The 27,815-nt window shown below is 49.8% G+C and overlaps 1 protein-coding gene across 1 annotated transcript in view; it reads right to left on the bottom strand.

The window, feature by feature from the left end:
* The window catches only part of ANKDD1A (ankyrin repeat and death domain containing 1A), a gene marked incomplete at both ends in the record, with an annotated part of 35,225 nt that extends 7,818 nt beyond the window's left edge, over nucleotides 1-27,407 (bottom strand). Inside the window, 13 exons of the mRNA XM_080691635.1 lie at nucleotides 3,995-4,199; nucleotides 6,797-6,892; nucleotides 7,656-7,754; nucleotides 8,718-8,816; nucleotides 11,261-11,359; nucleotides 14,550-14,648; nucleotides 15,674-15,772; nucleotides 16,888-16,986; nucleotides 17,529-17,633; nucleotides 21,257-21,355; nucleotides 23,430-23,528; nucleotides 25,540-25,744; nucleotides 27,334-27,407. Coding sequence (XP_080547761.1) covers nucleotides 3,995-4,199; nucleotides 6,797-6,892; nucleotides 7,656-7,754; nucleotides 8,718-8,816; nucleotides 11,261-11,359; nucleotides 14,550-14,648; nucleotides 15,674-15,772; nucleotides 16,888-16,986; nucleotides 17,529-17,633; nucleotides 21,257-21,355; nucleotides 23,430-23,528; nucleotides 25,540-25,744; nucleotides 27,334-27,407 — 1,477 coding nt within the window. The remainder of the gene's footprint in view (nucleotides 1-3,994; nucleotides 4,200-6,796; nucleotides 6,893-7,655; nucleotides 7,755-8,717; nucleotides 8,817-11,260; nucleotides 11,360-14,549; nucleotides 14,649-15,673; nucleotides 15,773-16,887; nucleotides 16,987-17,528; nucleotides 17,634-21,256; nucleotides 21,356-23,429; nucleotides 23,529-25,539; nucleotides 25,745-27,333) is intronic.
* Between the last annotated feature and the right edge of the window lie 408 nt (nucleotides 27,408-27,815).

Below are 27,815 nucleotides of genomic sequence, written 5' to 3'. Positions count from 1 at the left end.
ATGTATGTATATGTATATGTGTGTGTGTGTGTGTGCGTGTGTGTGTGCACATGTGTGTGTGTGTGTGTGTGTGTGTGTGTGTGTGTGTGTGTGGTACTGGGGATGGAACCCAGGGACATTCTACCTCCAAGCTACACCCCCAGTCCTATTTTTTAGTCTTTCTTTAATTTTTTGAAACAGGGTCTCACTGAGTTGCGAAGGGCCTCACACAGTAGCTGAGGCTGTCTGTGAACTATGATCCTCTGGTCTCCGCCCCCCAAATGCTGAGATTACTATGTGCACCACCATGCCCTGCCAAAATTTCTAAATAGATGTTAAATAATAAGCAGGGCATGGTGGCACAGACTGGCAATCCCATTACTTGGGAGGCTGAAATAGGAGGATTGCAGGCTGGAGGCTAGCACGCAGTAATTTAACAAGACCATGTTTTAAAATACAAATAAAGCCAGGCATGGTGGCACATACTTGTAATCCCAGCATTTGGAGGCTGAGATAGGACGATCCGGGTTCACGGCCAGCCTCACCTACTTAGTAAGACCCGTTACAACTCAGTGAGACCCTGTTTCAAAATAAAGAATCAAAAATAGGGCTGGTGGCCGGGCGTGGTGGCACATGCTTGTAATCCCCGCACTTGGGAGGCGGAGACAGGAGGATCGCGCAGATTCGAAGCCAGACGCGCAAGATGGCTTAGGAGACCCTGTTTCCAAATAAAAATGTAAAAATAACTTCCAGGAAGATGGCGACCGAGAAAAGCGGGGCTTAAAAGCCCCACTAACAACCAATCTCCATTACTACAAAATCAGCACCTTTCATAGCCAGAAAACACCATCACCAGAGAAACAAAAAAATCACCAGGCTCCAGAGAGAAAGCGGACTGAGAACAGAGCTCAGAGCCACAGAGGAGACACACCGACCTCACGCCCGAGGACGCGGCAGCAGCGCCATACTGCCGGCGGCAGCGGCAAATTCACCAGACGGTAGCCGAGGTGAGCCGCTGTGGAACAGCCAGGCGGGATCTTTCAGTGCAGGGAGCATCTAAAGCTTCCAGTGGCTGAGCTCAGCACACGCTGCAGGGACTGAGTGGAACTCAAAACCAGAGAAGAAAAAATACGCCAGCCTCTCGGCCGAGGGCGTAGCAACAGCGCCATATTGCCACCGGCGGCAGCAGCAGTGAATTCACCGAGTCCAGTACAGCTACAACTGCGTACTCAAGAACAGTGAGTCAAATTGTGGGCCAAGAGGAGAAATTCCAGTACTGTACTCCCTGGGACTTGACCCAGTGGGGTAGTGGTTGTGGCAGAGATATCACACCATAGGAGAACGTGCAACCTGGCACCCCCTATAGTTTAAAGCAGCCTCTATTGACTCCCTGGGTTGGAGACTCTGTGATACAACCCAGTAAAGGAGTAGTGGGGTCTGAGATACTACAGACTCGAGATCCAGAGCACCTTAAGCGAAGTCATAGTGACCCAAGGGAAGAAGCCAGAGAAGGCACAAACTTCCGAAATCATGGGATAGAGGAATAACACTGGAGCAATGAATGCCCACAACCCCACATCAGAACCCGATAAAACAGAAAATCAGAGATTGCTAGAAGATCAAATCAGGAAAATAACTGTAGAAATAATAGAGGTGTTTTGAAAAGAATTCAGAGAGAGCCAAAAAGAGATAAAGGATGCAATTAATGAAGTAAAGGCCTCAATTCAAAGCATGAACAACTGATTAGACCACATGGAGAACAGAATCTCGCTCTTAGAAGATGATCACTCCAAAAATGAATGCATAGTTTCTAATCTAGAAAAAAATATCCGACAGCAGAAATCTGACATTGAAGAAATATGGGCCCATTTTAAGAGAGCTAACCTAAGAATAATTGGAATAGAGGAGGGAAAAGAAAGTGAAACCAAAGGGATCAACAATCTCTTCAAGGAAGTAATAGCAGAAAATTTTCCAAACATAGAGCAAGAGGTTGATACACAGGTCCAGGAAACTTATAGAACTCCCTTTAGACAGGATCGGAGAAGAGGATCCCCATGCCACATAATTGTCAAAATGACCAATGTGGAAGCCAAGCAGAGAATCTTAAAGGCAACAAAAACAAAGGGCCAAGTGACATTCAGAGGCAAACCAATTAGAATCACTCCAGACTTCCCAAACCAAGTCATGAGAGCCAGAAGGGCTTGGAGTAACATCTTCCAAACTCTGAAAGAAAACAACTTCCAGCCAAAAATTTCCTACCCAGCAAAACTTTCTATCAAATTAGATGGAGAAATAAGAAGCTTCCATGACAAACAGAAACTGAAGGAATTTATGTCTTCAAAACCAGCGCTAGAGAAAATTCTCAAAGAGATTAACTACAAAGAAGAAATAGGTAACACACACCAGAACCAGAGAAACAAGATTTTCCATCCAACAGACAACTAAGATTGGTTATCTGTGGAGATTCATTACTTATGTTAGTCTTTTACCTATCTCTAAATTGTATTGCTTGCCTTTATTGTTGTTAATTTTTAGGATTTCTAGTTGGAATATTAATTTACCTTCAGATATAGCATTTGGAAATATTTTATCCCATTCTATTAGTAACTTTTAACTCTGTTTACATTGTCTTTGGATATACAATTTTTTTTTTATTTTTTAGGGAGTTTGTATACTCTTCTGTTGCCTGTGCCATTGAAATCATATCCAAGAAATCACTGCCAATTTCAATGTTGTGAGGTTTTATGACCCAGATTTTCTCCTAAAAGTCTATAGTCTTAAGATTTATATTTAGGTCTTTTATCTATTTTGAGTTAATATTTGTATATGGGATTAGGTAAGGGTCCAATTTTATTCTTTTCCATGTAAGTATTATTTTTCAACAATATTTAGTTAAAAGATTATTATTTCCTCCACCAAATGTTCGTGGAAACCTTGTCAAAAATAACTTGACAATATAGGGAAGAATTTATCTCTAGGCTTTTATTTAACTCCAGTGGTTTATATATCTACCTTTAGAACAGTTCTACACTGTTTCAATTATTGTAGCTTTATATGGTTTGAAATCAGAAAATATATATCTTCTAGCTTTGTTCTTTTTCAAGATCGTTTTGGGTATCTAGAGTCCATATTTCATATTAGGATAGATTTTTTTCTGAAAAATAAATATATAAATATATGATAGTTTCACCTAAAAAAAAGAGAAAAAAAATATTCTCTGGTAATAAAGAAAGCAAAAAGAAATATTGAAATGTTATCTTTAAGTCATCAAAAGCTTGGTATCAGACAAATGAAACTGTTATGTGAAATTATCATTTTTAATTTTGTATAAATTGCTATAATACTAGATGTCAACCACTAAGCCAAGCATGGGAAGGAGGGATGGGGAGAGAATGGGGTGGGGATCGGGTGGAGCCTGACTGGGCGATGTGTGCATGTATGTCTACAAAAGTTTGTATCCCACTATGATGTATGAATACAGTGCACCAATTAAAAAAAATGAAAAAAAAAAAGTAAAAATAGGTCTGGGAGTATAGCTCGGAGGTAGAAGGGCTTCCAGGAACCCCAGTACCACCAAAAAAAAAAAAAAAAAAAATAGGGCTGGGGGTGTAGCTCAGAGGTAGAATGCCCCTGGCCTCCATCCCCAGTACTGCGAAAATAAATAAATAAACAAACAAATAAAATGGGCTGAGGGAGTAGTTCAGAGGTAGAATACTCCTAGATTCAATCCCTAGTTTCATACACACACACACAACACACACACACACACACACACACACACACACACACACAATCGCGGGCCCTCTTTTCAAGAATGGCTTAGTTTAGTGTGTAGATGCTGGGTGTTGGTCTGGGCTGGTTCTGAAGGGGGGAGGCCGGGGATCTCGAGGGAGGGGAGGCACAGTGTGCGGCCTTCGCTGACTGGCAGGGCAGGGGAGCTTGTGCTGGGCTGGGGAGCGTGGGTCTCTCCCCAGAAGCTCTGCCCGGGTCCCTCTGAGTGGCGGGGAGGTGCTACCTGTCCACTGCTGCTCGATGGCACTGATGTGTGCCTCGGTGAATGCCCAGCAACAGGCCAGCTTCTTCCACTCGTGGGGCCGCAGGGACCTGGAGGCCAGCCGCCACAGCGTGGCGCGGAGCTGCTGCGTTTCCTGCCGATGGTCCTGCTTAAAGGTCAGGCTCTTCCCAGAGGGATCCCCAGGGTCCCCGCATGAAGGGTGGTCCTGTAGGGTAGATACCAAAAGTGCAGAAGTCACCTCCGGCCGGGGAGCGACAGGCTGCAGCTGCGACCACCCTCCCGCCACCTGCTGAGGAGCGTGGCCTCGGAGCCCGGGTTGCCCACATGGCTCTTCACCCGCTCTTCACCTGCCTGACCCTCACCCCCATCGCCATGGTACCGCTCCCGTACCACCTCATCCAGGAGGCCTCCCCCAGTTCCTCTGGTCAGAGGCTTCTCTGTCTTTTCCTGGTGTTTCTTGGGTATTTATTAGTGGTGCTGAAGATGGAACCCAGGGCCTTGTGCGTGTTAGGCAGGTGTGCTATCGCTGGGCCACACCCCACCCCTTTTCCTATTCTTGGGTTTTTTATTTGTTTGTTTGTACTGGCGGTTGATCCCAGGGCATTCATACCTCAGATGTACACCCCCGGCCATTCCTTCATTTTTTATCTTGAAATAGGTCTTGCTAAATTGCTGAGGCTGATCTTGAACCTGCAATCCTGTCTCCCAATCCCAAGTACAGGATCACAGGTGTGTGCTATCCTGCCCAGCTCCTTTGAGACTGTGTGTGTGTGTGTGTGTGTGTGTGTGTGTGTGTGTGTGTGTGTCTGGGGATGGAACCCAGGGGCATTCTACCTCCGAGCTACACCCCCAGCCCTATTTTTTATTCTTTTTTTGAAACAGGGTCTCACTGAGTTGCAAAGGGCCTCACTAAGTAGCTGAGGCTGGCTGCGAACCCGGATCCTCTTTTCTCAGCTGGGTGACACCGACTCCTTTCAGTCTTTTTATACTGTAGTTGTCAGCAGAATGACTCAGAAGCTGTGCCCAAGACCAGGCGGCCACACATCAGGCTTTCTGAACCTGGCAAGCACCAAAGTCCAGCCCGGGGCTACTGAGAAATTTCTAGCCAAAGCAGGTGGTAACATTAGGGGCTACAAAAGAATTATGTACATAATATCATAAAGTAGGTGTCAAAAGCCTACACCCTCTAAATGGAATAGATGTGGTGTTCTGGTTGTTACAAAGTTCAAGGTGAAAAAACTCACCATGTCTGCAGCTCCAAAACTTACACCCTGGCCAACAGTCTCTGAGGTGCCAACCCAGGAGCCTGGCTCTCACCTGAGCTACTAAAAACTGTTCTTGGAGCACTGCTGTCAGCCCCAGCGGTACACTGGGGTCATCTGGGAGCTTTAAGGACTGCTAATGCCTGGCCCCACGCACAGATTCCAACTGAGCTCTTCGGGATGGAGATTCTAATGTGCAGCCACATCTGGTGCTGAGGACCTAGGGAGCCGGAAGCGGGTGAGAACTGAGCAGGAGGAGTCACTAGGCAAAACTCACTACCAAGGTCTGGGGACTGCATTTAGAGGTACTAAGAGGTCATCGGCCATGTGTAAAGGGGCAGTAATGTTGAAGAGAATCTGGCATATCCATGAAGCAGGCTTTCCTATGATTCCTCCTGAAGTTTATACATCAGTTAATTTTGGATTAGTGATTTTTTTGAAAGATGTAAGAGAAATTTATGAATACTGGTAAATTTACAAATAAATATTTTATTTACTTATTTTTGTGGGTCTGGGGATGGAACCCAGGGGCATTCGACCTCCCAGCTATACCCCCTGCCCTATTTTTTATTCTTTATTTTGAAAGAGGGTCTTACTAAGTAGCTGAGGCTGGCTACAAACCTTGATCTTCCAGTCTCAGCCTCCCAAATACTGGGACTGTAATAAGAACAGTCCGGCTACAAATAAACATTTTTAATATCCTAATATGGTTTTCAAGCTATATTTACACTTACTAAGTAGCTGAGGCTGGCTCCGAACCATGATCTTCTGGTCTCAGCTTCCCAAATACTGGGATTGTAATAAGCGTATGCCACCACGCCCAGCTACAAATAAACATTTTTATTTTTTATTTTTTGTGGTACTGGGGATGGAACCCAGGGCCATCCTATCTCTGAACTGCACTCCCAGTCCTATTTTTTATTCTTAATTTTGAAGGAGAAATAAGGTTCAAGGATAGCCTCAGCAACTTAGCCAGACCCTTAACTTTGTGAGACCCTGTTTCAAAATAAAGATAAAATAAGGCTGGGGGAATAGCTCAGAGGTAGAATGGCCCACAGTACCCCTCCCCCCAGAAAAACACTCCTATCCCTATTCACAACCTTTCATTCTGCCCCTCTTCTTTCCTAAGTACAGAGCAGGCAGCACCAATCAATCCTAGCACACTGTTTCTGGGCGCAGGAAGTTGCCTAAACACAATCCCCCAAGCAGCACTTTCTCTCGCCTGGAGAGGGCAGCGAGGTGGACGCACTTGCCATCTCTTTCCCCACATGTGTATGCTCTGACGCGTTCATTAGCCAGGAGGGACAGCAGTGTCGGCAGTGGGCCACACTGGCACGGACCCCAGTCTGCCTCCTTTCAGGGTATCTGGATGCTCACCCGTCACCAGGTCCTCACGAACCACCTTGGTGGTACACAAGGCAGGGCTCATCACCCATCTGGAGACAGGGCTCCCAGGATTGGTCAGCACTGGCCCTCAAAGCCAGCCCCGCCTGGAGCTGAGGCTGTTCCCTTTCCAACCCGAGGGACCAAGGGACCTTACCTTCTCCCGACTGTAGAAACGGTCAGCTTTTATGATCATATCCACCAGGCTGATGTGGTTGCTGCGGGTGGCCACTGCCAGAGCGGTTTTTCCTTGCTGCAAGTAAGAGACAGAAGGGAAGCTGGAGTTATGGCAGGAGGTGCAGGGGGGGCCTCTGCCGTGACTATAATCCTTCCTGCACAAGGGACACAGTCTCCAGCAGTCTACAACGGAGAGGGGAAAGGTTTTCTGGGCACAACAGGAACGCGGGAAAGTCACAGGTAGAAAACTGAGCATAAAAGCCAGGGGTGGTGGCGCACACCTTGTAATCCCAGCATTTGGGAGGCTGACACCTGAGGTTTGCAGTTCGAGGACAGTCTCAGCTACTTGGTGAGGCTCTTCGCAACTCAGTGAGACCCTGTTTCAGTAGTGGAGATGGAACCCAGGGGCATTCTACCTCCGAGCTACACCCCCTGCCCTATTTTTTATTCTTTATTTTGAAACAGGGTCTCACTGAGTTGCAGAGGGCCTCACTAAGTACCTGAAGCTGTTCGAGAAACACGATCCTCCAGTCTCAGCCTCCAGAATGCTGGGATTACAAGCATGCGCTACCACGCCCAGCTATTTTCTGTCTTGAAGCAGGGTCTCACTAAGTTGCTGAGAGTCCCACTAAATTGCTGAGGCTGGTCTCCATACTGTGATCCTCCTGTCTCAGCCTCCCAAGTACTGGGACTGCAGGTGTGAGGTGTGAGCTGCTATGCCCGGCACTATGGGCGGTCTTGAACATTCTGAGAGGAAGGAGGAGGAGGCATCTGTAGCAGGTTGTCTGGCAAGGAAAGAGCCGTGACCGCTGAAAAGGGAGGCTGGCTGTGAGCCGCACCTTGTCTCTCAGGTTTAAGTCCACCCCGGCCATGAGGAGCTTCTCGGCGGCGTCCTGCCAGGCATGCTCCGCGGCAAGGTGGAGGGGCGTCTGCTGCCTCTGTGGGAGAAGCAGTCCCCAGAAGTGAAAATGCAGATGTAGATCATTAAAAAGTATTCGCGCCGGGCGTGGTGGCGCACCCTTGTAATCCCTGCGCTTGGGAGGCGGAGACAGGAGGATGGCTCAGGTTCGAAGCCAGCCGCGCGCGCTGGCGCGCTGGCTTAGGAGACCCTGTTTCCAAACAAAAATGTAAAAGTAGGTCTGGGAGTGTAGCCCGGAGGTAGAAGGGCTTCCAGGAACCCCAGTACCACCAAAAAAAAAAAAAAAAAAAAGCATTCGCTATGTTCTGCCCAACCCCTTCCTTCCCCTAGCCGCTGTATGTGATACGATCACTGAGTGTGATGCGGTCAGGGTGGACTGTGAGGATGCGATTTAAAAGGGCTCCTTATTGATCATAATTTCAGGACTCAAGACTCTTGTTACACAGAATTCCCAGTCCTCCTGCTCTGGGAATTTTCTTTTAAGGAAAAAAAAATCAATGAAAAGAAAATGATGTATGTATGTATTATATATGCATGCACATACATGTGTGCATATATACTTTTGTGACATACATATGTAAACACATACATTAAAAACCCTGCAGTAAGCCAGGCATGGTGGCACTTGCTTGTGATCACAGCATTTGGGAGGCTGAGACCGGAGGATCACGGTTCAAGGACAGCCTCAGCAGCTACTTAGCGAGGCCCTATGCAACTCAGTGAGACCCTGTTTCAAAATAAAGAATAAAAAATAGGGCTGGGGGTGTAGCTCAGAGGTCGAATGCCCTTGGGTTTCATCCACAGTACTGCAAAAAAAAAAAAAAAACTGCAGTAAACAACAACCAAAATGGTTAATAAGATGATCTACCTACCTTCAACAATATTCAAACAATGTTTTAAAAACTAAAAAGGGACTTCCTCCACTCTGGGCCACTCTGGGAGCCCACAGCCATGCCCTGCGGGCGGGGAGAGGCCCACTCACATTGTCCACGGCATCCAGGTCGCTGTGGGCGTCGATGAGGAGCTGGAGCAGGGCAGGGAAGTTGTGCCTCACAGCGAGGTGCACGGGAGAGACGCCCTGCTGTGGGGAGGCGCACAGGTCAACGGGCACCGCCAGGACTGCCCAGCTGCAGGTTGGGGCTGGGGCCAGGAGCAGGAACAGGCCTGGCTTTGGCCCTTTTACCATCTCAAACAACATGAGTACCTGCGGCATCCACAGCCCCAAAGCCAGGTCCTTGAATCCTAAAACTCATCCTCGAAGTGGGTGGGGTCTGCATACCCAAGCAGGAGACCTCGCTGTGCCAATGTCGGACACAACCAGTTCCTGTCCTCTGCGAGGAACGTTTGCTAAGGTCCCTTCCAGCCACACCACCTTTTGATTCTAATTTAATCTGCATATCAACCTAGGAAGTACACAGGGATACTACAATTTTTTTCTTTTTTCTTTTTCTTTTCTTTTCTTTCTTTCTTTTTTTTTTTTTTTTTTTTTTTTTGCGGGTCTGGGGCTGGAACCCAGGGGCATTTGACCTCCGAGCTACACCCCCTGTCCTATTATTTATTTTGAAACAGGGTCTCACTAAGTTGCTGAGGACCTCATTGAGTAGCTGAGGCTGTCCTTGAACCGTAATCCTGCACTTTGCTTCTTTCATATAACTGAATATTTAAGATCTTTCCATAAAAGTACATTTTGGAATAATATACTCATTCTTTTTTTTTTTTTTTTTTTTGCGGTACTGGAGATAGAATCCAGGGACATTCCACCTCTGAGCCACACCCTCAGCCCAATTTTTTTATTATTTTTATTTTGAAACAGGGTCTCAGAGTTGCAAAGGGCCTCACTAAGTAGTAGCTGAGACTGTCAGGGAACCATGATCCTCCCATCTCAGCCTCCCCAGTGCCGGGATTACAAGAGTGTGTGCCACCACGCCCGGCCAATATCCTCATTCTTTTTATAGGTGTGTAGTATCCCCTTTACATGGATAGGCCATAATTTATTAAGTTATCTCCTATTTGAACATAGGTTCTAGGTTTGAGGTTATAGCCCAGTGGTATAGCACTTACTTAGCAAGCTCAAGGCCCTGGGTTCAATCCCCAGCACCACACACACAAAAATAATTATAATAATAATTAATAATAATAATTTAAAAATCTGGGCATGGTGGCGCACACTTGTAATCCCAGTATTTGGGAAGCTGAGGCAGGAGGATCTGGGTTTGCAGCCAGCCTCAGCTACTTAGTGAGGCCTTTTGCACTCAGTGAGACCCTGTTTCAATAAAAAAAAAAATAGGGCTAGGGGTGTAGCTCCGAGGTAGAATGCCCCTGGGTTCAATTCCCGGTTCTAAAAAATAATAATAGCTGGGTGTGGTGGCACACACAGCATTTGGGAGGCTAAGACAGGAGGACTGCAGTTCGGGGACAGCCTCAGCTACTTAGTGAGGCCCTTTGCAACTCAGTGAGACCCTGTTTCAAAATAAAAAATAAAAATAGGGCTGGGGCTGTAGCTCGGATGTAGAATGCCCCTGGGTTCCATCCCCAGTACTGCAAAAATAATAATAATAATAATAATAATAATAATAATAATAATAGTCATCGTAGTGGTGGTGGTGGTGGTGGTATTAGAATTAGAATAAAATAAATAATTTTCAAATTGTGAGCAAGGAAATTCAAATATTCCAAATATATCAACAATATAAGAAACAGCGACAAGCACAGTAGTACATGCCTGTGCTCATACTTCTGAGAGAGAGGATCGCAAGTTTGAGGCCAGCCTGGGCAACTTAGTGAGACCCTGTCTCAAAGTAAAAAATAAAAAGGGCTTGGGGTGTAGCTCAGTGGCAGATTGCTCCTGGATTCAGTCTCTAGTACGAGAGAGAGAGAGAGAGAGAGAGAGAGAGAGAGAGAGAGAGAGAGAAGAAGAAGAAGAAGAAGAAGAAGAAGAAGAAGAAGAAGAGGAGGAGGAGGAGGAGGAGGAGGAGGAGGAGGAGGAGGAGGAGGAGGAGGAGGAAAGGAGAGAGAGAAAGAGAGAGAAAGAGGAGAGAGAGAGAGGAGAGACAGACAGACAGACAGACAGACACGTGGAGGTCAAAGGAGCTCACCCAAGCTTATTGTGCCCAAAGTTACTCTCTTTGTAAACAGTACTTCAGGGCTTAGAGCCAGATTGTCTGACAAAAGAGTGGGTGTCTTTACCACAGATGACACCATCCCTGTGTGTGTAGAAATGCATCCTAACAGGAAAAAATTAACAGCTAAGAGGCCAGATCAGTAATGCACACGATTTTATTAATAAGACCCAGTGTGTAAATGGGTGGAGGACCAGAGCAGGTGATTCATCAAGGATAAAGTACAAGCTTGATTTCAGTTGGGCTAAAGTTCCTACTAGAATGTCATTGGCTCCTAAGTGCTGCCAGTGCCCGGCCCTGAGCCCCAGCCCCACCCAAGGCCCCGGGCGCCCCCTTCTCCCTCTGGGCCTCATCAGTGCTCTCGGGAGACTTTGCGATGGGGCCTCAGTTCAGGCCTCACACTCACCTGATCAGCCACGTTGGTGCAGCCTCCTGCTTGGATGAGGGCCTGGGATATGTCCTCCGAGCCTCTGAGTGCCGCGTAGTGGAGGCAGCTCATCTTTTTCTAGAGGAAAACAAGCGTCAGTGCAGGGTCACGGGGCTGTCAGTGCAGGGTCACGGGGCTGTCACCACGGGGTTGGCACCACACTCTGGGATTCACTGCTTCTTTTTTCTTTTCTTTGTATTTTTTTTTAAGTACTGGGATTGAACCCAGAGGTATTCTACCTCCTATTTACACCCTCAACCCAATTTTCTTTCTTTCTTTCTTTCTTTCTTTCTTTCTTTCTTTCTTTTTTTTTTTTTTTTTTTTTTTTTTGGTAGTACTGGGGATGGAACCCTTCTAACTCCAGGCTACACTCCTAGACCTGTTTTATATTTTATTTGGAAACAGGGTCTCTTAATCCAGTGGGGCTGGCTTCGAACCTGCACGATCCTCCTGTCTCTGCCTCCCAAGCGTGGGGATTACAAGCGTGCAGTACCACGCCTGGCCTGAGGCTGGTTTTGAACCTGTGATCCTCCTGTTTCAGCCTCCCAAAGTACTGGCATTACAGGCGTGCGCCACCATGTCCAACTTCACTGGTCCACTTGAGCCGCACTATCCCTCTGTGATGGGAGAAATCAGTGCCTCCCCAGGCCTGGTGAGGAGTAACAGCCCTTGGTCTCTGCCTCTCACCTCATGTCACAGACTCTGGAACACAGACCACCAGGCAACCGTGGCTGCCAAAGACACACATTATGGACACCGAGGAGATGGTTTCAGAGGAGGGCAAATAGGATTAGCTGCTGAGCATGGAGGCACACGCCCAAAATGCCAGTTCTTGAGAGGTGGAGACAGGGGGATCACAGGTTTGAGGCCAGCCTTAGCAACCCTGTTTCAAAATAAGAAATAAATAAAACTGGGTTGAGGATATAGCTCAGAGGTAGAGTGCCCCTGGGTTCATATCCAGTAACCCTCCCCAAAAATATGATTAGCTGACACTGCAGGGCAAAACCCACTGGGCACACGCTGTCCAGCAGGAGCCTCCAGGCCAGAGTGAAGGCGCCATCTCCAGTGGACCTGCCCCGTGCCCTCCTTCAGTCCAGCCCAGCCCTGCACAGGAGACACTGCAGTTAGAGCCCACAAGGGTGACCAGTGGTCCCAGGGAATCCTGGGACATGAGACTTTCAGGGGTGGGTTTTGGTTTCGGTGGTTTTTTTTGTTTGTTTGTTTGTTTGTTTTTTAACTAGAGATTGAACCCAGGGACATTCTACCTCCAAGCTACACCCCCAACCCAATTTTATTATTTTTTTGAAATAGGATCTCACTAGATTTCTGGGAGTTTTGCTACATTGCTGAGGCTGGCCTTGAACCTGTAATCCTCCTGTCTCAACCTCCCAAGTACTGGGATTATAGATATACACCACCATGCCTGGCTAGCATTCAGTTTTAAAACCAGGACAGTGTAGGGAAACGGGGATGAGTTGGTCACCCCGCTGAAGTCCCAGCTGAGCCAGTGCACGGGGCGGGAGGGACTTGGTCTACGCTGCCCAGTGGGAAACGCAGTCTGGGTCTGTTCCACCCTCGGAGACCCTGCTGCATAACACTCCGGTGGCTGGGAGTGTCGAGTGGGCTGTCGCCTGCGCCAGAAACCACAGATGGAGATAAGAACAAGGCCCAGCACAGCAGCAGCTCCGACTCCACCAGCGACCACCCTGCTGGACAAACCTGCCCGATCTCTGAGCTCCTGTCACTGTGCGAGAAGAGCCACCCTGGAGCTGTTCTATGCTGGGCCCAAGGGCGCCGCTGGCCCAAGGGCATCACCAGCTGGTGCAGCGTACTTGCTGGGGTCCCTGCAGCAGCTCCTGCCCTTTCCTGGGCCTTGGTGACCCTCCACCCACCGGAGCAGGCTTTTCACATTCTCCAACACAATATGTATTTTGTAGCTGGTCGTGATGGCGCAGGCCTGTAATCCAAGTACTTGGGAGGCTGAAACAGGAGGATCACAGGTTCGCAGCCAGCCTCAGCTACTTTGTGAGGCCCTCTGCAACTTAGTGAGACCCTGTCTCAAAATAACAAAAAAAAAATAGGGCTGGGGGTATAAATCAGAGGTAGAAAGACCCTGGTGCAACCCTCGGTACAAAAACACACACACAAAAGTTTGTTCTGTGACTTGCAAAGCATTTAAGGGTGTTATGGTTTGAATATAGCTCATCTCCTCTGAAACTTGCATTGAAATCTGATTGTCATTTTGGTGTTGCTGGGAGTCGGGGCCCTCAGGAGGTGATGAGGTAGTTAAAAGGGACCATTCTCAGCCAGGCGTGGTGGCGCACGCTTGTAATCCCCGCGCTTGGGAGGCGGAGACAGGAGGATGGCGCAGGTTCGAAGCCAGCCGCGCTGGCTTAAAAGACCCTGTTTCCAAATATAAATATAAAAAATAGGTCTGGGAGTGTAGCCCGGAGGTAGAAGGGTTTCCAGAAACCCCAGTACCACACACACAAAAAAAGGGACCATTCTCACGGGACTGAACTCTTCACCACAACTGCTATAAAGCAAGGCTGCCCGCTGGGCGCAGTGGCTCACGCCTGTAATCCTAGCTACTCTGGAGGCTGAGACAGGAGGCTCACAAGTTCAAGCTCATCCTGGGCAACTCAGTGAGAGCTGTCTTTAAGTGAAAAAGAAGAAAGGGCTGTAGCTCAGAGGTATGGCACCCCTAGGTTCAGTCCCTAGTAGCTCAAAACAAAACAAAAACAAAACAAAACCAGATGCTAACAGGTGTTGAGTCCCTAGTATGTCCTGGGCACTGTGCTAGTATTAATCCTCATAATAAGGTTAAAAAGTAAGCATATAGCTGGGCGTGGTGGTGCGCACTTGTCATCCCAGGACTTGGGAGGTGGAGACAGGAGGATTGCAGGTTCACGGCCAGCCTCAGTTACTTAGTGGCCCTCTGAAACTTAGTGAGACCCTGTTTCAAAATAAAGAATAAAAAACAGGGCTGGGGATGTAGCTCAGAGGTAGAAGGCCCCTGGGTTCAATCCCCGGTACCACAAAAAAAAAAAAAAAAAGCAAGCATACACCAATACTACATCATCTCATTTTATATTGGAAAACAAGGCTCAGAGATGTAGGCAACTTGCCCGACGTCATGGAACTCGGTCCTGGAGAAGCCATGACCAGACCTGGGCCTGCGTCTCGGAGCCTCTATTGGTGCCATGTTCAGGCCGGGACACAGCGCGGCCCGGCGGCCCAGGAGGGTGGCCGTGGGTCTCGCGGCTACCTGGGTGCGGGCGTTCACATTGCTGCCCGCCCTGAGGAGGATCTGCACACAGTCGGGGTGGATCCCTTTGGCAGCCGCGTGCAGGGCTGTCAGACCTTCCTGAAACACAGAAGAGAGGAGTGAGGATGGCGGGGAAACTGAGGCTGAAAGTTGAGAGCACGACTCTTGCATCACGCACCCCGGAGGCACCCCGCTGCCCGCTGCCCCTGCGCACCCCACTCCCCATGGACACCCCACTCCCTGTGGGCACCCTGCTCCCCGTGGACACCCTGCTGCCCACTGCCTTTGGGCACCCTGCTCCCCATGGGCGCCCACTCCCCGTGGGCACCCCACTGCCCGCTCTTCATGGCCACCCCACCCCCATGGGCACCCGCTCCCTGTGGGCACCCCACCCACCATGGGCACCTCGCTCCCTGGGGGCACCCTGCCCCCCTATGGGCACCCTGCTGCCCGCTTGCCCTTGGGCAGCCCACCCCCCATGGGCACTCCACTGCCTGTTGCCTCTGTGCACCCCATTTCCCATGGGCACCCCTCTCCCTATGGGCACCCTTCTCCCCCATGGGCATGCCTCTCCCTATGGGCACCCTGCTCCCCCATGGGCACCTCACCCCCATAGGCACCCACTCCCTGTGAGCCCCCTGCCCCCCGTGGGCACCCTGCTGCCTGCGTCCCTGCACACTCTGCTCCTATGGGCACCCCGCCCCCCATGGGCACCCCGCTGTCCCTGCTGAGGACCAGCGCCTTAGTGACTGTGGCCCTGGAGCTGCACCCGGGGCCTCGCTGTGCAGAGGGTACGTGGACATCGGCCCTGCTCCGCCTCTGCTCAGGTTTCCCTGCCCATCCAGCCATCTCAACCTGGCTATCGTCTACTCCCTCCTGCTCCAGGGAGCTGACCTGACCATCCTGGCCACAATGACTTCTCCTTTTGTGGAACACACTCTGCTAGTCCACCCTGCCCCGTGCAGCCCAGGTCCTGGGTGCTGCCTGTCTTCCTGGTGGGTGTCAGTCTGAGAACACACCCTCAGCTTCCCAGTTTCAGGCCCCCGCCAGAAATCAGACCGCACCGGGATCGGGGCTTCCTCAAAGGCGGGAGCAAGGGGATGGGTGGCCCCGGGGTGACTCACGGCATTCTCCTCCTCCAGGTCCAGCCCGATGTCCACGAGTCGCTGCAGCACGGCCACGTGGCCCTGGCCGGCAGCCAGGTGAAGGGCGGTGTTCCCCTGCTGTGGGAGAAGGGCACCTGAGGGACCAGCAGACCCGAGCCCCAGAGCCACAGGGCCTCACAGGACCCCACTGCAGCTGAGCAGAGCAGCATGTCCAGGGACACAGAGTAAGACGCTCACAAGCCCTGTACACTGGGCCGATGCCACCCGGCCCCCAAGTCCTGTGCCAGAAACTCATCAGAGGCACAGTCAAGGGTCAAATCCTGGGTATTTATTTATTTATTTATTTTACCCATACTGGGGAATGGAACCCAGGGGCATTTTACCTCCAAGCTATACCCTCAGCCCTATTTTTTTTTTTTTTTTTTTTTTTTTTTTTTGGTGGTACTGGGGTTCCTGGAAACCCTTTTACCTCCGGGCTACACTCTCAGACCTATATTTATATATTTTTTTAAATTTGGAAACAGGGTCTTTTAAGCCAGCGAGACTGTCTTCGAACCAGTGCTATCCTGTCTCCGCCTCCTTAAGCACGGGGATTATAAGCGTGCCCCACTATGCCTGGCTTTTTTTTTTTTTTTTTTTTTTTTTTTGCGGATCTGGGGATGGAACCCAGGTGCATTCTACCTCCAAGTAGCTGAGGCTGTCTGTGAACAGTGATCTTCCTGTCTCAGCCTCCCGAATGCTGGAATTTCAAACATGCGTCACCACGCCAGCCATTTTTAATTTTTTTTTTTAAGATTTAAAGAAGTTTATTAAAAAGATAGAAATACAGAAGACAGTTACAGCGAGGTGGTTCGAACGAATTATGTTACAGTTTGGGGGAAACTGTCCCCGGGGATTCCTGTTAGGGTTCCGGACACAATTTCCCTCAAAACACAAAAAGATTAAAAAGTGCGGGTTCTTGTCCTGAGCTAAGGATAAATACACATTAGCCCGGACTCTTGCTGAAGATTTAAAGAAGTTAATTAAAAAGATAGAAATACAGAAGACAGTTACTGCTTCATGTTACCCAGGGGTAACATGAGGGGGTAGTTTGAACGAATTCACCCCATTTTTAATTTTGACACAGAGCCTTGCTAAGTTGCCCAGGCTGGCCTTGAACTTGTGATCCTCCTGTCTTAGCCTCCCAAATACTGGGATAACAGACATGCATCACCACATCCAGCTCAGAGTACCTTGTCTTTGACACTGTGGTCACAGCCAGAGCCCACGAGGAAGTCCAGAGCATCCAGCTGCCCGTGCTCGGCGGCCCTGTGAAACGGGGTCCTGCCCAGCTGGCCAGGAGGAGGAGAGAGTGGCTTCCTCACCTCCCTCACCCTGTCAGCGCACGTCCCGCCCTGCCCCGCCCCGGCCTCTGCATCCTGCCCCCTCTGCGCTTGTGCCAACCTCTTTGCTGCTGACTCCACATACCCAGCCTGGACCCCACTTCCCAACAGCCACTTGGGGTCTCCTCTCCCATTGCCTATTAACTGAGGGACAGGTTCCTGAGGCTGGAGTACAGACTCCCACCACTCAAGACTCCATCTGAACTCACTCGCCAAGGGCTTGCCCACCTCTGAATTTCCAGGGTACCACCCCCCTCTAGGCTTATCCCAGTCCAGTTCATTCACCAAATGCCACCTCCTCCAGCAAACAGGAAGCAGGTTCCTGGTCAGGGCCTCTCTGCCACACCTGGCCATGTCCTGCATGAATCCTCCCCGGGCATGCCTAGGGTCCCCCCAGGTCAAAGGGTGCTCTCCAGGAGCGTGGGGTGCCTGGTGGGCAGGAGTGGCCCAGGAGCCCCAGCCCAGGGCACGCGCCCTGCAGTGGCTCTCACCTTGTCTGCATGGTCCAGGGCCACATCTTCCAGGTCCTCCATTATGAACGCCAGCACGGACACGTGGCCTTTTTGGGCTGCACAGTGCAGCAAGGTCAAGCCGTCCTGGAAACAAGCCCCGGTGGGCCCCGCGGGCTGGGGGGCCCTTCTCACACCCCGCCCGCCTGCAGAACACGACTCTCCCACAGAACCACACTGCAAGTGACCAGTGGGGGCCCTGGGACAACCGGGTGGGCAGCCACTCAGTGTTGGGCCACCATGCCCAGCTGCAAATTTTGTTTATGACATAGATCTTCTACCCTCCTTGAATTATGGACAGATAAATTCAAGCACTGGGTGTGTGTTTATTTGGTTGGTACTGGGGATTGAACTCAAGGGCATTCTACCTCTGAATTATACCCCTAGTGCTATTTATTTATTATTATTATTATTATTATTATTATTATTATTATTATTATTTTAAATTGTGAAACAGGATATCACTAGACTGATGAGAATCTCACTACTTGCTGAGGCTGTCCTCAAACCTGAGATCCTCCAGTCTCAGCCTCCCCAAAACTGGAATTATCCTTTATTTTGAAACAGAGTCTCCCTGAGTTGCAAAGGGCCTCACTAAGTAGCTAAGTAGCCGAGGCTGTCTGCGAACTGTGATCCTCCTGTCTCAGCCTCCCAAATGCTGGGATTACAAGCGTGCGCCACCATGTCTGGCTGTCACTGTTACTTTAAGCCATTAAATTTTAGAGTGATAACTGCCAAAATCAGAATAAATGGGATCTAAAATAGAGGGATCTGCTTGACTAAAAGAGTCCATGACCCAGAGCTTCACCCTCCACATACACCAAGACCCCCCACCCATTCTAGAACACGTAGGCTTATTCACAACTCTATAGCACATCTATCTTCTGACACCCCCCCCCCAGGGCCACTGGGCAGGCAGGCACAACTGGATAGGACCCTGAGCTTGAAGCAGGGTGTTTCCTCAGCGTGCTCTCCAGGCCCCCTCCCTCCCACACTCCAGCTCAGACCCTGAGACCCAACACAGGAGCACCCTGCCCAGGAGCTGTCAGACATTCCGCCACTGCCCGCCGGCAAGATCCTAATGTGGTGTAAGTCAGACTTCTCATGTGCCATGGCCTTCTGGGCACCCTGTGAAGTACATGGACCTGTCTCAGCACAATGTTTACTTAAATACATAAATATATAATATGGGGAAAAGTTTAGCCGGGCGCGGTGGCGCATGCTTGTAATCCCAGTACTTGGGAGGCTGAGACAGGAGAATCTTATAGGTTTGAAGCCAGCCTCAGTTTCTTAGTGAGGCTCTCAGCAACTTAGTGAGACCCTGTTTCCAAATAAAATATAAAATAGGTCTGGAGTGTAGCCTGGAGGTAGAAAAGCCCCTGGGTTCCACCCCCAGTACCACACACACACACACACACACACACACACACACACACACACACAGAGTTTAATCAAATACCCAGGTTGACAATGGCGTATTAGTTTTCTGTTGCTGCTATAACAAATTACTACAAATGTGGTGGCTTGAAATAGCACAAATGCATTCTCTTACAGTCTAGTGGTCAGAAGTCTAACATGGGTTGGCAGGGCTGCGTTTCCTCCAGAGGCCTTTCCCAGCTCCTGATCCAGCGGCCTGAATTTCTTGGGCCCTGGCCTTCATGACTCCAGTCATGGCTCCTTTATTACACCTGCCTTCTCTAACTCCCCTGCATCCTCCTTTGTAAGGAGCCCTGTGAGTTCACTGGATCTGTGTGAATAATACAAGAAAATCTTCCACCTCAAGGTATTTAATTTTATCTCATCTGCAAAATTCCTGCAAAATCACCTGCAAAAATCACAGGTTTGGGGATTAGGATATATATATCCTGGGGGGCATTATTCTGCCTACCATAAAAGAAAACCAATTTCATTGAAATACATATCAAAATATTTTTTAAAAAGTTCTCACTTTAGTAACATTAATTTTTCTTTATTGATCCATTAAACAACACCATCTAATGAAAGGTCTAATTAGCACTACTATTTCAAAGTAATAATGCGTATAAGCTGGGTGTAGTGGCACACACTTGTAATCCCAGGTTTGGAGGCTGACAGGAGGATCTCAGGTTTGAGATCAGCCTCAGCAACTTAATGAGACCCTATTTCAAAATAAAAATAGGGCTGGGGTCTAGCTCAGAGAACTCTCCTGGGTTTAATCCTCAATCAAAAAAAAAAAAAAAAAAAACAGTAAGCCGGGCGTGGTGGCGCACGCTTGTAATCCCAGCATTCGGGAGGCTGAGACATGGAGGATCGCGGTTCGCGGCCAGCCTCAGCTACTTAGTGAGGCCCTTTGCAACTCAGTGAGACCCGGTTTCAAAATAAATAATAAAAAATAGGGCAGGGGGTGTAGCTTGGAGGTCAAATGCCCCTGGGTTCCATCCCCAGACCCGCAAAAAAAAAAGAAAAACCAATAATGATGAGTGTGAGGAATATAGGAATATTTGCAGATAACTGCAAAGACTTTAATGTGAAATGAAAGTAGTTGCATTTTCTGAGTGACAAAGCCACAAATACTAATAATATTTCATATATATATATATATATATTTTTTTTTTTTGGTGGTACTGGAGGTGGAACTCAGAAGCTTTCTACTTCCGGGCTATACTCTCAGACCTCTTTTATACTTTATTTAGAAACAGGGTCTCACTAAGTTGCTGAGAGCCTCACTAAGTAGCTGAGGCTGGCTTCGAACCTGTGCGATCCTCCTGTCTCAGTCTCCCAAGTGCGGGGATTACAAGCATGCACCACCATGCCCGGCTATTTCCTACATTTATATCATCAAAAGAAATGCTAGATTTTCAAGCAAAAGATAGTGGAAAAATATATTATATATATATTTTATTTATATATATAATGCATATATATGCATTATATATTTATATATACTTATTTTAAATATATATATTTATAGGGGCCGGGATATAGCTCAGTGGCAAGGCGCCTGCTTTGCAGGTGTGGCACTCTGGGTTCGATCCCTGGTTCCAAAAATGACAAAAAAAAAACAAGAACTCTGCCAGGCGTGGTAGTGCATGCTTGTAATCCCTGCGCTTGGGAGGCAGAGACAGGAGGATCGCGCAGGTTCGAAGCCAGCCGCGCGTGCTAGCTTAGGAGACCCTGTTTCCAAATAAAAATATAAAATAGGTCTGGGAGTGTAGCCCAGAGGTTGAAGGGCTTCCAGGAACCCCAGTACCACCAAAAAAAAAGAACCCCTTTAAATATATATATTTATAAATATATATTATATTATATTATATATAAAAATAAATATATATTTAAATAAATATATAATATATTTAAAATATATATAAATATATAAATAAATATATTAAATATATATTTAAAATATATAAAAATATATTATATATATATATATATTATTTTTGATCCAGTCTCACCGGACCCTTGAATTCTCTTCAAGGACCCAGGTTTGAGAACTAGGAGTCCAGCCAGAGGGCTAGAGACTGTCACAACATCCCAGATCAGTCAGGGGCAGCAGAGGAAGCGGGAAGCTCCTGCCAACCGCCCCGGGCCCTGGGGCGGCACCGCTTCCACAGGCTTCTCAAGGGCCGCGGTGGGTGGGCCAAGGCAGGTGGGTGGGAGCAGGGACAAATGGGAGCAGAGTGGGCCTGGGGCAGGGCGAGCAGGGGGAAGGCTGCTGGACGGGGCCTTACCTTGTTCTCACAGCGGATCTTGGCCCCAGAGTTGACCAGGATCTGAAGGATCCGCAAGTGACCAAACCAGGCCGACAGGAGAAGCGCGTTCATCCCAAACTGGGGTAGAGGACAGGAGGGAGGGGAGGGCGTGGCGGGCGTGGCCTGGCACCGGGCCTGCTTCCCCGAAGCCTGACTACCTACAGGACCGAAGTGCTACTCGAGGGAGCCCCAGCTTCAGGACTCTAGAGACCAAGACGTTATCTTTTAATAGAGGCTAATATACTAATATACTATTCTAAGCGTCTTGTTGTTGTTCAATGAAATCTAAAGATGAACCTGCTCTTGGATCTTTTCTTGGAGCTGCAGGGGCCAAGCAGTGGGGGCAGGGGGTGCTGCGCTGCCCCACCCCCAAACCCCAACTCATAAGCAAGTCCTGCTCCATGGTGGGATCTGGAGCAGAGAGGAGTCAGAACAAAGAGAAGCGTTTCCATGAACAACTAACTCTACAGAGAAGTTTATCATTTAAAAAAAAAGCAAATTTAGCCGGGTGAGGTCATCTCAGACACTCTGGAGGCTGAGACAGGAGGATCACAAGCTCAAGGCCGGCCTCAGCAACATAGTCAGACCCTGTCTGAAAATTAAAAAATAAAAAGAAGTGGGGATGTAACTCAGGGATACACTTGCCTACCACGTGCAAGGCTTGGGTTCAGTCCTCAGTACCACCAAATAAGTAAATACATAAAACCCTAAAACTTAAAAAAAAAAAAATATATATATATATATATATATATATATATATATATATATATATATATATATTGGAGTGTCAGAGACTGAATCCAGTAGGGCCTCACTTATGCTAGGCAAGCGCTCTACTACTAAGCTACAACCTCAGCCCTAAATTTAGAGTTATTTATTTATTTATTGTGGTTCAGAGGATTAAACCCAGGCACATTCTACCTCTAAGCTACACCCCCAACCCTGTTTTTTTATTATTATTATTATTATTCTTTATTCTGAAACAGGGTCTCACTGAGTTGCAGAGGGCCTCACTAAGTAGCTGAGGCTGGCCGAGAATCTGCGATCCTTCTGTCCCTAAATTTAGATTCTTACAGGTATCTTTACCATGTCACTTTCACATTCAGCCTTTTTCTGGAAACTATAGCTAATTTTGCAGACCCTGTAAGTCTTTGGTGTGCTCTTTCTCTCTCTTAGCAGTGTGCTGCCTAATGATTTGAGGTTTTTTGTTTGTTTGGTTTGATTTGTGTTTGTGTGTGTGTGTGTGTGTGTGTGTGTGTGTGTGTGTGTGGTAGTAGGGATTGAACCCAAGGGCATTCTACCTCTGAGCTATACCCGTAAACCTATTTTTTATTCTATATTATGAAACCGAGCCTTGCTAAGTTGTGGAGGGCTTCACTAAATAGTTGAGGCTGGCCACACTAAGTTGCTGAGGCTAGCTTCTAACCTGTGATTCTCCTGCCTCAGCCTCCCAAGTACTGGATTACACGCATGCGCCAACCTGCCTGGCTCTGCATGGTGCTTTGCTCGTCTCTATGCGGGGCACCGCTTAGGGTGAGACAGGGCAGAGCTCTGTGGCCTGCTATGGGTGACTTTATCAACCAAGCTTTTATCAACGCATCAGTGATCTGTTCTGCAGCCCACACTCTCCCTGTTCTTGGGGCATCAAGAGAGACTGAGAAGGCTCAGAATGGAAAGGCCGCCGGGCGTGGTGGCGCACGCTTGTAATCCCCGCGCTTGGGAGGCGGAGACAGGAGGATCGCGCAGGTTCGAAGCCAGCCGCGTGCGCTGGCTTAGGAGACCCTGTTTCTAAATAAAAATATAAAAATAGGTCTGGGAGTGTAGCCCGGAGGTAGAAGGGCTTCCAGGAACCCCAGTACCACAAAAAAAAAAAAAAAAAAAAAAAAGAATGGAAAGGCCCTGGACAACGGAGAGCTCTGTATTAAGGTGCGAGGGAAAACTGGATCAGCGCGGTGTCACTGGCTCCTGACCTGTTCCCACCCGGCCTCACCTGAGCGCCTGCACATTAGTGATGGTCTCAGCAATGACAACTGGCTCTGAACTCAGAGAGACCTAGGGTGCCCTACTCTACCCTGAGACAGACAGACAGACAGACAGACAGACAGACAGACAGACGAGCACACACAGATGAGCCTCCATGAGGGGCCCGTACCGCATCCGCAGTGTCCACAGCAGCCCCGTGCTCCAGCAGCAGCCGCACGGCCTGCTCATGGCCCGCACCTGCAGCCCAGTGCAGGGCCTCCCTGCCCACCTGCAGGACAGAGAGGACACGCTCACCACCTCGGGCTCCTGGCCCGCCCCAGCCCTCCCACCAGGACAGCTGCTCTACAGGCGGAAGGAACCGGCTCTGGTGGCTCTCTTGACCTGCTCTAGGGACCCAGCCTGCTGTGGCCCCTTCTCCCTGACATGGCTGCAGTCCAAACAAACCTAAGACACAGTGAGCAATGCATCTGTCCCCAGCCTAAAACTCTTCATGGCTCCTCATTGCCTGTGAGGCAAACTCCTAACCCCAGGGCTTGTCAGGCTCCGCGAGGCCTGGCGCAGCCTACCACTGCCACTCAGAAATGTCCAGCAACTTCCCACCTCTAGGCCTTCACTCCTGCCGGGCAGCCACATGTGACCTAGCGCTGTTCTCCAAGTGCCGAGCACCTGGGTTCGCTCCTCAGGCCAGAGCGGAACCGCCCTCCTCGTTGTCAGGGGTTCAGGGGCCTGAGGCTCTCGCGGCTCTGAGCAGGCTGGGAAGCCACCCCGCCCCGCATGCCCACCTCCCGGGCGCTCAGCTATGACAATACAATGAGAAAACACTACTTTTCTGTCTTTGTGGACTCAGGAAAGTCAAGTCCCCTCTGTGGGCACCTTCTCAGGGCGCCTCCGTGCCCTTCCCTCCACCCCAACACTGCCCTGCCTCACCTGGCTCCCTGGACACCTTCCCTGACGCTTCCAGGGCTGGACCCCTCCAGCCCTGCCCTGTCCACCTGCTCTTAGGGCAGCTTATCACAGTGACAGTGGACTGAGATACTGTGTCTGTCCAGACCATCAGCTGCACCAGGCAGGGACCACACCTGTCATGGGTTCAGCTCTGTAGAGTACATTCTTTTTTTTTTTTTTTTTTCAGTAGGGGATGGAATCCAGGGGGCATTCTACCTTCAAGCTACACCCTATTTTTATTCTTTATTTTGATACAAGGTCTCACTGAGTTGCAAAGGGCTTCACTAAGTAGCTGAGGCTGTCCACAAACCATGATCCTCCTATCTCAGCCTTATGAATGCTGGGATTACACTGTGTGTGCCACCACACCCGGCTCAGAGTACACTCTTTTGTGTGTGTGTGTGTGGGGGGGGGGGTCTGGGGATGGAACCCAGGGGCATTCGACCTCTGAGCTACAGCCCCTGCCCTATTTTTTATTCTTTATTTTGAAACCGGGTCTCACTGAGTTGCACAGGGCCTCACTAAGTAGCTGAGGCTGTCCGAGAACTGAGATCCTCCAGTCTCAGCCTCCCGAATGCTGGGATTACAAGCGTGCGCCACCACGCCCAGCGAATACACTCTTAATAAATACTTAGTGAGTGAATGAATGAATGAGCCACTGAGGCTTGAAGTGAATGAATGAATGCGGTACTGGCGTCCTCCAACAGCTACTCATCCAGGAACTGAGACTTCAGTGACCAACAAGAGTGCTGCGTGACCGAAGGTGGCCTGTGGCCCCGTGTGTGCCGTGAACTGTACCCAGGGCTAATACTCCCTGCACTCCTTTCCCTCCACGGGGGAGAGAAGACCACTGGGGGACAAGTGGAGGACTGCGCAGAAACCCAAAAGACACAAGACACCCCCCAAAACGCCTGGCAGGCTCTGAGGACGTGGGCTGTACCCCAGACAGTACGGCCTTGGCCGCAGTCAGGAATCCTATGTCCTAGGCCTTCCCGACGGCCAGAATTCCCGAGGCAGGGAGGGACCCGCGGGCACCTCTCCACCCTTGTCCCTCTCGGCTGCCAGCCCCTGACTGCAGACCCCGGCCCCAGCCCTCCCGGCTCTAGCCTGTCCCTTAGTGTGTCATTCATATGAGCCCCTGGGTTGGGAGCTGGAGCTCTGGAATTGCCTAACGGGGAACCCTGGCCCTGCCCTGGGGCGAGGGCCCACCTGACCCATCTTGTCCAGACAGTGCAGACACACAGGGGCCCAAGCCCAGGCCTCTGTCAAGTGACCTCATTCAAACGCACCGCGGCCGCCAGCGCAATGACCCTGTGCAGAAACCAGTCACTTACGTGGTTTCTGGCCCTGACATGAACCCTCCTCGCAATCAGCTCCTTCATCCTCTCGATGTGGTTCCGGCGCGCGGCCTCGTGCAGCTGCCTCTCCAGGGGGAGCACTGCAGGAGGGGGATGCGGGTGAGGGGAGGGGCCCAGGCTCTTCAAGAGCTCCTCTGGGGAAGAGCGTGGAGTTCCTGCAGTGCGTGCCTTCTCCACGGCTCTGTGCAGTGCAGAAGGCAGCCAGAATTTACAGCGTCAGTCCTGGGGGGGGGGAGGGCGCATCCCCCAACTTCTGCACCTCCATCTCCTCCATCCTCCACTCTCCGGTTCAGTCCCCTCCCGCCCTGAGGCCCTCCATTCTGCACCTGCCCTGTGGTCTCTCTTCTGCGTGCTCTTCACCCTCCTGGCTGTGCCTTCTCTCAGAGTCTCAGACAGAAGTAGCTTCTAGCTCTCCCTGCTGACACCTGCAGCTGTACACGCAATGTCTGACCAGACCCCGGGCTGCCGCCCTCCGTCTACGCTAGCTTCAGAGACTCTCTGGTTGCCTTAGCTGGACCAGGAGCTCGGGCCGGGCCAAAGGCCTCGACACACTAGCACAAGGACAAATGTTTGCTGGCCGTCTGCACAGTCTTTACGGAGCAGGTGATTTTGCATTTCATTGCTGACAAGCCCACTCTCTGCATGTGTGGCCCATTGTGAAGGTCTCTACCCAGCCTGGGTCTTGGCAGGGAAGGGTAGGGTGCATTGACGTGACAAGCTTGCCATGCAAGGTTTTTTGTTTTTTGTTTTTTTCTCTAGATAAATTCTGCGTGGCATCCTAGTTGTAGAAGAGGGCCTTAGGCTCTCTGGGGCTTCAAGGATAAGACCTGTGGACCTCAGAGATTCTGTCCCAGGGCCATCTGATAGCTCTGGAAGAACCACTTTCTGGCTTTTTGTGACTTAGGTTACTTCTTAATTATCATGTGTCTTAAGTTTCTTTTCTTTCTTTTTCTTTTTCCTCTTTTTTTTTTTGTTAGTAGGAATTGAACCCAGGTATACTCTACCTCTGAGATACACCCTTAGCCCTTTTTATTTTTTCTTCATTCATTCATTCATTCATTCATTCATTCATTTCTTTTGTGTGTGGGTCTGGAGGTGAAACCCAGGGGCATTCAACCTCTGAGCTACACCCTCTGCCCTGTTTTTTATTCTTTTTATTTTGAAACAGGGTCTCACTAAGTAGCTGAGGAAGGCCTCACTAAGTAGCTGAGGCTGTCCATGAACCATGATCCTCTGGTCTCAGCCTCCTGAATGTTGGGATTACAAGCATGCGCCACCACACCCAGCTCATTCTTTTTTTTTGAACCCAGGGACATTCTCCTCTGAGCTATACTCCCAGCCCTTTTTTAAAAATTTGAAACAGGGTCTCACTAAGTTGTGGAAAGCCTCACTAAATTGCTAAGGCTGTTCTCCAACCTGCGACCCTCTTGTCTCAGCCTGGGATAACAAGTGTGTACCACCATGCTCGCCTTTTTTTTTTTAAACAGGGCCTTGCTAGGTTTGAAAGTCTCACTCTGTTGCTAAGGCTGTCCTTGAACCTGAGACACTCCTGTTTCAGTGTCCCAAGTACTGGAATTACAGACATGCTCCATCATGCCTGGCTTTTAGTTTCCTTATTTGCAAAATGGGGGTTGAAAGGTTCGAGCCGCCCCTGCCCCACAGGGGGCGGGGCCGGAAGCTAGGAGACGGAGCTCTGCGATTCCGAGAGGGGGACCATGCCTCTCGATTAGAGAGAGGAGAGAAGCGAGATAGAGAGACCGAGAGACGCACTCTGCCCCATCAGCCCCCGCGGGAGCTGGCGGCTGAGGGCTGGCGGCCGACTCCCCACGAATAAAGTCATCCATACCATCTATAATAGATCTCTGCGTGTATCTGTGCACCAGGGGGACCCGCCATATCTTTCATTTTGGTGCCGAAAGCCGTATTGGACTTATGGGGCCTGACTTGGTCCTGCGCTTATTGGACCCTCCATCGCTCTGTCTGCAGCTGCTTCTGAGCCCCGGCTCCATCCCCTCTCTGCGTGCCTGCCCGCCCCACAGGCGCCGGGGGCCAAGGAGGTCCTGGCCCCGCTCTGGCGGGCACACGGCAATCTTCTGCAAAAGCTTAAAGAAGATACACGGTGCCGCCGGGATGGGCCTGTGCTGCCCGCCCTGCGCTGCCCACGCCGCACGCCTATGCCTTCTCCGCGCCCGGCACTGCTTAGACCCACTCGCCGATGCCGCCGCGCGCAGCCTGCGTGAACCACCAGGCCC

This window comes from Muscardinus avellanarius (assembly GCF_963383645.1).
Source record: "Muscardinus avellanarius genome assembly, chromosome: 3".
Taxonomy (NCBI): domain Eukaryota; kingdom Metazoa; phylum Chordata; class Mammalia; order Rodentia; family Gliridae; genus Muscardinus; species Muscardinus avellanarius.
The sequence above is the reverse complement of the archived record's forward strand: the minus strand, read 5'-3'. Positions and strand labels throughout refer to the sequence as shown.